Source organism: Malaclemys terrapin, chromosome 6, assembly GCF_027887155.1.
Source record: "Malaclemys terrapin pileata isolate rMalTer1 chromosome 6, rMalTer1.hap1, whole genome shotgun sequence".
NCBI lineage: Eukaryota > Metazoa > Chordata > Testudines > Emydidae > Malaclemys > Malaclemys terrapin.
This window is the reverse complement of record NC_071510.1, coordinates 93,056,983-93,070,049: the sequence shown is the minus strand read 5'-3', so window position 1 is coordinate 93,070,049 and position 13,067 is coordinate 93,056,983. Positions and strand designations below refer to the sequence as shown.

The 13,067-nt window shown below is 36.9% G+C and overlaps 1 protein-coding gene across 2 annotated transcripts in view; it reads right to left on the bottom strand.

The window, feature by feature from the left end:
* Nucleotides 1-2,927: 2,927 nt before the first annotated feature.
* Nucleotides 2,928-13,067, bottom strand: part of TRIM23 (tripartite motif containing 23) — a 30,568-nt gene continuing 20,428 nt past the window's right edge. For both annotated transcript variants that reach the window (XM_054032135.1, XM_054032137.1), the window contains 5 exons: nt 12,400-12,534; nt 8,309-8,438; nt 8,118-8,228; nt 6,416-6,540; nt 2,928-6,042 (listed from right to left, as the gene is read on the bottom strand). In XM_054032135.1, coding sequence (XP_053888110.1) covers nt 5,863-6,042; nt 6,416-6,540; nt 8,118-8,228; nt 8,309-8,438; nt 12,400-12,534 — 681 coding nt within the window. In that variant the 3' untranslated portion in view covers nt 2,928-5,862. The remainder of the gene's footprint in view (nt 6,043-6,415; nt 6,541-8,117; nt 8,229-8,308; nt 8,439-12,399; nt 12,535-13,067) is intronic.

Below are 13,067 nucleotides of genomic sequence, written 5' to 3'. Positions count from 1 at the left end.
CAAAAATAGGTTCTTTCCCCATCAAAATTGATATTTTTGGAAGAGCAAATGTGAGCATTTCATGTAGTCTGCAGAGCAGTTTCTAGTCTGCTAATTAATACAGTCTTTCATGCACATCCATCCCAAAATTAGAAAAAAAAAAAGTTATGACAGTACATGGGATTTGCCTCTGTCTTTTAGAGACTGCATATGTGTATCCGGCTAAGTATCCTTAGGGTGGCAAACTAAGAGTCAGGTACTGAAATACTAATGCATAAGATCCAGTTTAGGTTGACATGAGCTGCTTGATTTTAGGCTGTAGTAGAGCACTAATTGCTAGCATTAGACTTAATGGACTAATAAATTTCTAGTTCCGCCTAAAATTCTACACAAGTATTTCTTTCCACTAAAATATCTGGTTGATTGAGATCTCTTCACCATTTCAGGTGTTCTCGTAATGTCTCTTATCAGTTATCTGCTCTTCATTTAAATATCACCTTTACAGACTTCTAATGAACTTGTGTCAAACGTGATCATATCACTAAATGCTCTCCTTACAAAGTAATTTTAACTCTGTCAAAAACTATTTGTTGGGTTCATCTAATCCTAGGCCATACCACAAGATTTAATTGGGTTAACATTTAGGGTAGCCCATTCACAAAACCTATTGCAGCATGCCAAATCTTTTTTTCCCCCTGTTCAATTGAAATCTCTCTTCACCCAGGGGATCTTTATAAGTGAGTGCTGCATGTAATTTGAACTTCCACTCCTTATGAAGGTTTGTACTTTCCCCATTTATTTTGGGTAGCTGAACTCAGCACTTGTATTAGGTTGTTTCTGTCATTACAGGACTTCGGAATAATGCAATACAGGTTGCTAAGAGGTTACACATAATGACTTTTGGGGAGAGTCAGGCAGAATATGGAATTACTGGTTATTAGAGTTAGCCTTTAAAAAAAAAAACACATGCTTTTTCAAATATCTGATTTCTATAAATTCAGAGTACAAGAGATTATAGCTGTAGGTAGCATATTGAATTAGGGTAATATCAGGCAAAGCAGCTGCATTCAATAGTTTGAACAGTTAATTTTGATATGTAGAGATGAATAGAAAGGTTCTAGGAGTTTCAGTAGCCTGAAGCCTAATTAAGACACATTTCTGTACAAAAGGGTAGAGGGCTGGGGCTAATCTACATGGTTTACAGGTAAAGAGTGTTGGGGGTGTGGACAAAGTTTAAAAATCACCTTTTATAGTTCCACAATCCTTGGGCATCAGCCTAATTTCTTGGGTTAGAGCAGCCTGAACACACCTCCAACTTCTGCCAGTAGCAACTAACCCCAAGAAGCTGAGGACTTCCATGGTGTAAGGTCATCCCACACACGCTTTTCCTTGCTGTGCTGCCAGCAGGTGGATACATTGAGTAAGAGCCAAATGATGCTCTATACATATAGTTTCATCCTCCTTGGAATCTGCCAGCATGGTGTACAGTAGTCATACTACAGTATCTTCCCTCTATTCTCTACAACACCAAATACACCTCTACCCCAATATAACGCAAATTTGGATATAACGCGGTAAAGCAGCGCTCCGGTATATCAAAGCAAGTTTGATATAACACTGTTTCACCTATAACACGGTAAGATTTTTTTTGGCTCCCGAGGACAGCGTTATAGCAGAGTAGAGGTGTAGGTCTTATTTCTTCCAACTTCTACAGGAATACAAGGCTTATAGTGACATTAGTATTCCCAGAGTTAGATTAATCGAAGCCCCCATTTTGGCTTACAATTTTCCCTTAATGTCATGCTGACAACCAACACATTTTTGCCTCCCCTGGGAAGGCCCTAGCTTAGACTAAATTCAATGCAACAGGACTAGTGTAGCAGATAGGTAACAGCACACTGAATGTAAACTGTCACTTCAATAGTCCTGCATTAATTCAAAAATAGGTTTAATTATATTAGAATAATCAATGCTACATATTTATACTTAGAGGGTGTTTTGTTTTTTTAACTCAGCCCTTTTCAATGAGACAAGGTGAGTGAGGTTGTTTTTTGTTTTTTTTTTTATTGGACCAACTTCTGTTGGTGAGAGAGACAAGCTTTTGAACAGAAGTTGGTCCAGTGAAAGTTATTACCTCACCCACTTTGTCGCTCTAATATCCTAGAACTGATGTGGATACAACACTGTATACAATCTATTTTCATTGTCAGGGTTTTTTTTTTTCCTCTGTATTAATATAACTGCAGTCTTGATGTTGTCAGAGGAACCAGGAAGTTTTTTTTCCTGAGAATCACCCACCTGGATTCAACCTCAGATTACAGAACAGGCACAGCAGCAGTATGCTAAAGCACTGCCCATCCCACAACATGCTCTTCTCTCACTCAGGGAGTTACAATAGTATTAATAATGAGAAATAGAAATTCCCGGCACACAGGTAGGAATACAAATCCAGTATGGTAGCTGTATTAAAGCAGTGATATCATTTGTGACTGAAGTCGATGACACAAATGTGTAAACACACATTTAGATAAAATACCACTTCTGAGTAGAGCTGCACTTCAAACTTGCAAAATGCATTTACCTCAGTCAAGGTCTTTTAAGTGTTGAGATTTGTGCCCGATAGTCACAATAACCTTAGCTGAAACGTATAGATAGATATTTTTCTGCTAGTATTAAAAGTGAAGTCCCTGAGGCCTACTTTCTAAATATTGTTACTTTTTTTTTTTTTTGTAGGTTGGTTCTAGTCTAATCCAATCCAATCCTTGAATTTTGTATACCAGTACCAACATTTTCAGCATCATGAAATGGTCATAACCTTTTCATTGTGAACAACTTCCAAATTCTAGCATTAGACTGACTATCAAAATACTCACACTCCTATTCTTAGATTAACCTGCAACAAGAGTGGTTTAAATGAAAGTGCTCAAAAGAAGGATAGTACCCTAAACCAGAGGGTTAAAGTATTCTCTTTATTGGAAAAAAAATTTCAAGGCAGTTCAGAAACTCCATCAGCTAAATCACTCTTCTATTAGATCAGAGCTGTTCCTTTGTGAAGTATTACCATACCCAACCCTGCTCCAGTAGCCTAGAACAAGAACTGTTGGTGAATATCTTCCTGCAGACAGAACCTCAGTCATCATTCAGTCCACAAGCAGAATTAGAAAAAGTTCAATTACATACAATGAAAGTTAGACTATACCAAGAAGTCAGGCATTACTGCTCAAATAGCTTAGCTATTGTTTACTATTTTGAAACAAGATGAATTTAAAAACACTTTTCTTCAGTCACTGCACAGGTTATGTATACTCAGTTTCACAATTAAGCCAAAATCTAGACCTGATAGCTAAATGCTATAGTTAACTTTTTAAACAAGGTTTTAGTTTTACCCAGAAAATTCTCTCCAATACTTGTAATTTTTTTTAATTCTAACAGAATGCGAGAAACACATCCCAATCATAACTTGCATAAGTTAGTACACTAAAAACTGAATTAAAGTTCAAGACATTTAAAATTTACAATTGAAGCAGTTTATATATAGTATTAACTTATATCACAAATAAATCTAAGTTTACCTGATAACACCTGAAGAGTTCACAGACAAATGCAAGACCTATTTTCACAGTTACTTGAATCAGTCACATTAGTTTCCATTTAAAAAATAATACTTTTATGCAAGTACATTGCAACTACATTGGCAGCAGAACTTTGTTCTGAAAGTAAAAGATGAGTAAGTGAATTTTTTCCCCAAACATACTCATCTCTACAAGCCCTTCAAAGTACTGACTGGTTCTGATGAGTGTTTTAAAATAACGAGAGAAAACAAAAGTAGTAACAGCCTAGTGGGAGAGCATGTACAATTGAACCCACTGAAGATGTAGAATGTGCCAACTAAAATGACAAATTTCATATTAAATCTTCCAACCAATGCATGCTTTTTTCATTAAAAATCTTCCAGCTAAAGTGTCTGTTACTTAGAACTTGTTAATATTTGAAAATAAAACTATGAAAAGGACAGTCAAAGAATTATGAAGGTCTATGCTGGGTTTGCAATATAGGCTGAGCAGGTAGTCAAAGGGGCAGAAAATGTCTATGGTGCAAGAGGTTGCAGGCTGAAAGGAACAATTTGGGCAGCAAAAACTCTTCAGTCCATGTAAATTATATACAATATTATCAGGTGTATTCTGAATGAGAATATAGCTTTCAAATACAGTCTGAACTTAGTGTCTGTAAAATCCTTCTCTTAGCATTCCAGTATGGGTGCAAGAATTTGTAAGATCACTTCTAAATGTGAAGACAAGCTTAATTTGTATCTACACCTTTGAAAATAGTGACACTTGTCACTTGAGCTACAATTCAAACCATTCAGTTTCAGCAAGCTTAAATGTACATAACACCATTAGTATGAAATGTAAAGAATGGAGGTGATTATAAACCAGTGTATCAGGAGGGAGCAGTTACCACAACTGCTTCCTTCTGAAGTGCAAATGTATTAAAATAATTTGTTTATATATTCTTTGCTTTAACTACTGTACGAAGTGGGAAAAATGCTACAAAATACATACTAATAGCATAGTATTCCTTCTGCATGGTCTTGTCACTTTCCAGGGGTTACAGTTACAGAAGGGAACAGAGGAGTCATACCAGGTGTGCTCTCCACACAGATTTATGGTGATCAGAACTGTGTGCACAGCAAAAGAGGAGACATCAATAAATTATTCCAATCTTCCCTAAATTTAAACAGAGACACAGCCCCAAGATTCTGAGAGTTTGTGAATTAATAGTCTTTGAATACAGGCACTGGTGATAGTTCCAAGTATATAAAGAATCTGAATCAGACACTAAAAGTTTAGATCAGATTTTACCATCTGCTGTTCTAAGTAAGAGTTATTAAGCGTGCGATGCTTTTACAGCAGGTTACTCAATATTTTAAGGCTGCTACCTTTTTCCGGAAGCATAACTCACATAAAAATACATAGGTGGGCTGATATTTCAATTGCTTTCTTTAGGAAGTTCTTAGGTTCACTTGATTTCTTAAGGATGAAGTTTAATCTCTAAAGACACATTATGTCCTTGGGCAGGCACAGGCAACTCCCATCTATAATCAATATATTTTGTATTATTCATGGAAAGAAGACATTTCAATGTGTCTAATTTTGCTTTGCTTTCATTTAACTGCATCTTTTATTACTAATGGTAGTTAATGCCTACACCCATTAAATCTGCAAGGTCCTAGAAAGACTGCTATGTTCTTACCACTTTCTAGCCCTATACACATCCCATGGCATGCAATAAGGCTAATAAATAAATGACTGGGGAATAACTTTCCTTCTTGTAGTGTCTATATGGAGTTTTCAAAGCAAAGTTTAAGCTAGTGCTTTTTTAAATGTACTACAAGTGGCATAATGTGTTACCAAAGAGCAGCTAGAGTTTTGGTTGCTTTCTAAATAGCTCAAGGGTTTTTTTTGTTTTTATTTTTTTGAAGTTGCTTTTTGGATAAGTATTTAAGTCGCTAAGAATTTTATTCTAATAATAAGTAACTTCTGTGACCTTATGCTGAATATTGGACCAATTTAGATACACAACGTTTTAGCAGAAAAGCTCGCTTAAATTGGAAGTAACAATCTAGTTTCACACACAAAAAATCTAGGCACCTTAGCAGCCAGACCACCCTATTAATCTGTTGCATTACCAAATTTTAAAAACTGTAGCAACTGCACGTTTACTGTATCAATTCCACAATCTTTGATAAGCAGATGCCACGTACATTTTCTTCTATAACCAGAGCTCTAGATAAATCTCCATCTTCACAATGCAGACCTTGTTACAACATCCTAACCCGTGCAAATAAGTGAATTACAAATTTAATTTGCAACTGTCGTGAAATTAAGCCACATCCAGTACACCTGCAGCCACCAGTTGCCTTGAAAGCCAGTCCAATCCTTCATATAGTCCCATGCCACTTTGTGCATCACAGCCCTGAATATACCAGCTACGGCCACAGCAGAGTTTATGGAGACTCAGCATTTCTGTGATTTCTTCTACTGAAAGAGCCCCCGCTACATCCTGCAAGAGAGCCAGGCATTACTTTAAATGCATATGGTAAATTTTCTAGAGATTTCACTTTCACTGATAAGAATATAGATTATTTAGAACTGCTAGAAAATCTCTCACATCTTAAAAACTGCAAACCAAATGAATAATCTTAAGGCTGGACAGAAGGTTTTACTGACCTTGTCACCCAGGCAGAAATAACTGTTGAATTCATTAAATCAGTGACTAGTCTGTTCTTATAATATTGTCACTAAACATTAAGGAAAAACTTCTAAATTTTATTCCTTCCCCATCCCCACTTTTTAATTATGGCAGACAGTTCACAAAGTTTGTGTTAATTACAGTTTTAAAAAGAAACAAGAGGTAGAAAAAAATTCACCAATACCTGCTTATTGGCAAAGATCAGCAGTAGGGCATCCCGCAATTCTTTCTCTGTTAATAACTTTGCAAGTTCACTGTGTGCTTCACTAACCCTGTCTCTGTGACTGCTATCGACAACAAATACCACCGCTATGAAAAAAATAGCAACACATGTTACACACACACTCAGACATAATACCCAAATGCACTGACTCAACTCCATAAACTCTCATTTATTTTCAACATAGAACCACCTACAATGCACAGATTGCATGTCTCAGAATTGCACATTTACTCAAACCTCAGCATTAAGATATTGTACATACTTATTTGAAAAAAAAGATAGACATACTTATTTGAAAAAAAAGTCTCCCCAAAAGCCAGCATCTTAGACCCTGTCTACAGAAGGAAGTTGCAATGGTTTAACTTAAATCTGTTTTTAAACCCATTTAGTTAAACTAACTCAAAGCCCTGTGTGGACACTTGTTTCAGTTTAGCTTAAAGCAATTCCTAATCAATTTACACTAAATCAAAATAAGAGAGTCCACATGGCTTTGCACCAGTATAACTAAATCAGTTTAAAATCACATCTTTATCTAAACCAGTGCAATTTTCTCATCTAGACAAGCCTTAAGTTAAGGTTATGTATACTTGTAGGAGGATTTTACATGCCAAAGAGGCTGTAAGATGGCATGAATGAAGGGGTGGCATAGAGTCATTTACTATTAGGAACTCATGGGGGTTGTAGACCATGGAAAATTAATGAGCTAAGGAGGCAGAACTGGAGAACAGTAATTCTCTGTATAAATTTCAGAGCTTCTCAGCTTTTACAGTGGAAAAAGAAAACAGTTATAGCAAAGAAGCAAATTAACTGTTGGTATTTTCAATTCTCACCCTAGTCCTGCCCATCTTCTTCTCTCATAGGAGAAAAGACCTATGTTGGTGATCACTACAGTCTGAAAATGATTTTTTTAAAAGAAGAGTGATTTAAAATGTCACAGAATTCTGCAAAGGCGGCTCTGAAGAATGCATCTAGAAAACTGAAGTTTGTTGTCCTTGAAAGAGTCTGTGTGTTTAGGAATGATTTCATGAAATATTTAATTCAGGAATCTGAACCCCACTTTAAATAGAAAACAAACTTAACTATAGACCACTTAGGACATCGCCATAATTCAGTGCCCAAAAGTATAGTAGGCACTTTCATGCCAGTAACATTCAGAAGAACGTTTTACCATGTGGACAGCAAACCTGTTCTGATAGACTTGTTTTTATCTGTATTAATGTAACTATGATTGGATATTGTGCTGCAGTACTGGGTCAGAAGTTACATTACTTTGTAAAGCTGAGTATTTTAATTTCAAATGTTATCAAATGTTTACACATGTAAAGTGCTACTTATCACCATGTGAACTTCTGGAATGCTACATCTTTGTCCACTGTCAGCTAAAACTAATTTAACAGAGGTTCTAATTTTTGTTATGGCTCCATGAATTATGGAGCTGATGAATTTACAAAGAATGCAACTTTTTCCAGCAGACATCAAGATCTACTGGTCCAAAATATTTTCTTAGGCCATGAATCTAGCACCCATACTTCACCTTACACATAACTACTTATTTTATGTCAATTTTCTATGATTAAATGATTTCTAGTCATATTCTTTTGGCACTAATGAATGCACAAACTACAAAACCAAACAAACAGTCTAAATGTTTTAGCAATCCTACCTTGTGTATTGAGGTAATAATGCTTCCACAAAGGCCTCAACTTGTGCTTCCCTCCTACATCCCAAATAGTAAACTTCAGATTTTTATATTCTACAGTTTCAACATTAAAACCTAAAAGAGAAAAGTTCACTTTTTATACTGTTATTCCTAACAATGAATCAGTCAAACTTTTAAATCACTCAGTTACATACCTATTGTTGGAATAGGTTGCATGAACTCATCCTGTTTTAACTTAAACAAAATAGTTGTTTTGCCAGCTCCGTCTAATCCTAGGGTCACAACTCGAATCTCCATTTTTGGTCCAATATGTACCCTGTTGTCCTGGTGAAAAAAATATATAAACACTGAAAACAAGCTAAAAGATACATCTTCACTGTCTTTATAGGAAACTCCAGGATCTCTGTGGCATGCAACGTCTCACTATTTGTAAAGTTAAAAGAACGAGGAGTACTTGTGGCACCTTAGAGACCAATTTATAGATTAATAGATTTTAAATCCAGAATGAACCATAATGATCATTTAGTCTGACCTACTCCCTACACTACAGAACCCCACTCAGTAAATGATGGGGGAACCATTTGCCAGGAATTGTGGAAAGAGGAACGTGCCTTAAACAGAAAGTTTCTGGAGCTATAAGAAACCCTCACAATGCCACCAATGTGGTTCTTGTACAGATAGGGGAACTAATTCCAAAACCTGCCTTTTGGAGCTAATGGTGACTAGGAAGGCCAGCCACTGACTTATGTAATCTGTCATTCTGATTAATGTTGGCATCTGATGATACCAAGATGAAAAGTCTGATGTAGCTATCTGCAGAACACCACGAGTCCCTGAGCTCTCATTTCTATGGTGCTTGGTTGTACAGGAATCCATTGTAGAAATGCTAATGTAGCAGATATCCATCAGTACTTCATAACTATTGTTACATTTGTATTATGGTAGCATCTAGATGCCAGGGCTCCCCTGTGCTGAGCTCTGTACAAAGAGGCAGTTCCTTCCCTAAAGTTTCTGTTTCCACTGACACCACAAACATAAATTTGATATCAAGGAATGAAATTTCCTGGTTGAGTTCTGTCTGTATACCAAAATATAACTGGTCTGGATTAAAAAGTCCTTGCTTCAAATATATCTGGGCTTTTCTGCAGGTGCAGTGTGAGTTCCTTGGCTATCTAGTAAGTCCATTATGGCTTCTAGGTCAGTGGAAAACTAGGAGGACTTCAACTTTCCCTTTCCCTCTTTCCTGTAACCTTTACCTTTACTGTCTTGAAAGGTAGCAGATTCTTCTCTGCCCAGGACATTATTTTCATTGCCATGGGGAAGCTCTGACATCTGGTTGCTCTCGCTTTTGGAAGGGCTAAAAACACTCTTGTCTTAGTCACAGACCAACCTCTAACAGAAGGTAGCAGGAGACTTCCCTTTTGAGCAGCTAATTGCTTCCTATGTACTTACTTGTACCCTCTTCTGAAGCAGATGGTATTGGTTGCTGTCACAGACAGCGTATTGGAATAGATGGGCCTCTGGTCCTATCTCATACAACCATGTTTGTGGGGTGCTTTTTGTTTGTTTTGTTTAACTTTAGATACACCACTGACAGGGGTGTCGAAGTGAACTAAAAGGATGTATACTCTGAAATGTTGTCCTCCAAATATGCTTCCCCATCCTGCAGAGATTGCTTCCATAGTGAGTATGCAAGGTCTTGAGTAAAAACTGGGTTGCCACTTAAAAAAAACTGGGTTGGTTTTCAGCAACAATCTACAGAATACAGTGTCATTCTCTAATCATATCTGAGGGACACTCAGATATGATTGGAGAATGACACTGTATTCTGTGCTGTATCAAGTATGCCATTCCATGACCTCAAAGAGTTTGGATTCTTTCTGTGGTTCCCCGCTCCAGCCCAGGTCTGCTGAGGGACATACCCCCTGAGCTGGCTGTCTGGTGTCCTCATGGTGGTGTCTCCCCAAATGCTCAGAAGCTCCTGATCAGACTACTCTGTGTTGGAATTTTGGTTCCTCAGGGCAGGGATGGACCCAAATGCTGGTCTTACTCTGAGCACCATGCCATGGCAGCAAGAGGGTTGGCTGGCTGGGGACAGACAGAGCATAATTTACCCTCTAAAGTATGTAAATGCTGCCTCACATTGGGAACACCACTTTAATGTACCTGGTATTTGTGAGACAGCTCTTCCATACCTGAATGGGGACAGAGGAGTCTCAGAGAGGAGGTACTGCAGCAGCAGATCTGGGTGGTTGAAACCACCATGCTGCCAAATACCTGATCTAGGGGGGAGGAAGATATATTTTAACTCACTGCCACGTGAAAAATTGAAAATTATATAACAAAATGGTCAGGAGAAACTGAACTGCCAATTTGTTCCACCACCAGAGGCAGAAAAACCTGGTGGCCTGAGCTGAGGGACAAGATTCCGTCCTGGAGCGTCCAACAACTACACTAGACAGCTTCCAAATTCTCTCTCCCTCCTTCCCCCCCCCTCCGTTATTTTTAGTAAAGTCACGGACAGGTCAGGGCCCCCATGAATTTTTGTTTATTGCTCACGACCTGTCCATGACTTTTACTAAAAATAACCGTGACAAAAATCTTAACCTTACCCATCAGTAATCAATGAGAAAAGCTGTGCAATAGAAATTATATGTTCCACTTCTGAATCACTGACCTTGCTGCAGAAATACTAGGAATACATCTGAAAATACATACTACTGTCTTCTTGACTCTTTCATGCAAGTTCACATGAATATCTTGCACAAAGTAGTAAAGATTCCAAGTCATGAAGTATCTACTAATAGTAAATTAAAAGCAGTACTGAAGTACAGTAGAACCTCAGTGCTGAACACCAGAGTTATTAACTGACTGGTCATCCACACCCCCCATTTGTAACCAGAAGTATGGAATCAGGCAGCAGCAAAGACCCCCTTCTCCCTCCCCCCCACCCCCAAAGGGAAAGAAAAAAAAAGCAAATACAGTACAGTACTGTGTTAAATGTAAACTACTAAAAATAAAGGGAAAGTTTAAGATTAGACAAGTTAAGGAAACTTTCTGTGCTTGTTTCATTTAAATTAAAGTGATTAAAAGCAGCATTTTTCTTCTGCATAGTAAAGTTTCAAAGCTATATTAAGTCAATGTTCAGTTGTAAACTTTTGAAAGAACAACCGTAACGATTTGTTCAGAGTTACAAACAACCTCCATTCCCGAGGTGTAACTCTCAGGTTCTACCATACAGATTTTGATAGTAACCCTAGTAATAACACAGTACACAACTGAGACAGTCTCCAGACTGAAACCCCTGTTTCCCTGAAGGAAAGCACTTAATTGGCATTGTTATTGCTACTTCATAATGAAAACAGCAGCAAGTCACTCAAAACAACAGTGTTTCCTTTCCCTCATTAACAATGAAGAGATGAAGATACAGCCAAATATACAAGACAAACAAACATCATCCTTCAATATTCTCAAACTTCTTGTCTTTTTGTTCAACTGTGATCCAAAGCCCATTTAAAAATTCTTTAATTATAGAATTAGGAAATAAATCACTTAACGGAAACTCTAGTGTATTACCAAAATTTCACAATCATCTCAACCTTCTTTCAAAAACAACTTCATATTATTTTGAGATGCACATTGAAACTCAGCAATAAAACCTACTCAGAATCTGAAGGCTGCCAAGTTGGTACCAAATGCTAAGCTATGAGAGGAACAAATTCACCATTAGAATCATGGAAGAAATACATCAGTTTGAATGCTGTAAATGGAAATATGCAATGGAATTATTATTTTGTATTTTTAATAGGCAGATAAGAAATTAAATAACCAGCATCCAATCAGGCTTGGCGTTTGTACAAAACCACTCCCCATTTCAGGGGGAGGGGGGGAACGGATATAGGGGGGAGGGCTGCTTTCTGGAGAGCATCTCTTGTTTTTTCAGAACTCCTGACCACTATCTTGATTAAAATAAAATTTAAAAATAGTGAAAAATATAGCAGTTGAAGTAAAAAACAGCTATCTATGTAGCAAATATATTATATATTCAAATGGACATAGAAACAGCACTCATAGTGACTGTTTTTTCCCCATCTATTTCAACAGAGAGTAAGTATCTTGTGTCATAGTGCAAGATGGCAGCCTCCGTATTCCGAAATCAGAGTCAGTCTCAGCTAGAAAAAATGGTTAAAAGGTGTATTTGTACACATTTTGAATTTCAGAAAGACGACAGTTCAAGATTCTGTTGAAAATAGAAGACATATGAAAAGGGTTTTGAAGACTATACCTTTGTAAAAGTGACAGGAATGCTAGCATCAAGCTGTATATGATCTGCAAGTTCTGTAAATTGCTGCTGCTGTTTTTGTAATGTTTCTAGTAGCCTTGTAATCTCCTGTTTAGCCAACACTACTCTGCAGTCATCCTAAAACAGACAAAGCAGAAGCACTCTTTCTACTAGTAAATCATTTAATGGAAAAAAAGGGGCAGATAATTATGTATGGCAATAAAACTATTTTCTTTTTTATTTCGAATAATCTAATAGAACAAAATTTATATTTACAAAAAATGCATTTAAGAAATTATAATGACACATTTTCCACTTTTATACTGCAAATATAATCCTAATAGAGCTCAAAGAGCTTTGCAAAACAAAAAAAAAAAGAACACACATATCTATCTTTCTTTCCCCTAATCCCCCCAGTGATGTGAAAGAACAATATCTAATACCATTCACAGAAACGTAGCTTACTCAGACTTGGAATATGGCAATTGGTTAATAGCATACAGCAACACTATAACACGGTGAAAAACTGTACCTAGGTGTTAAAACCGGGAAATTTAGTTAAGTAGAATGTCAGTATTTAAGATGAAATCTGACCAGAGTTAGTTCCCAATGGCTTAAAAGAGATAAAAGCAATTTAAAATCATGTTTAAAAAATAAAAAGCTGTCTTACA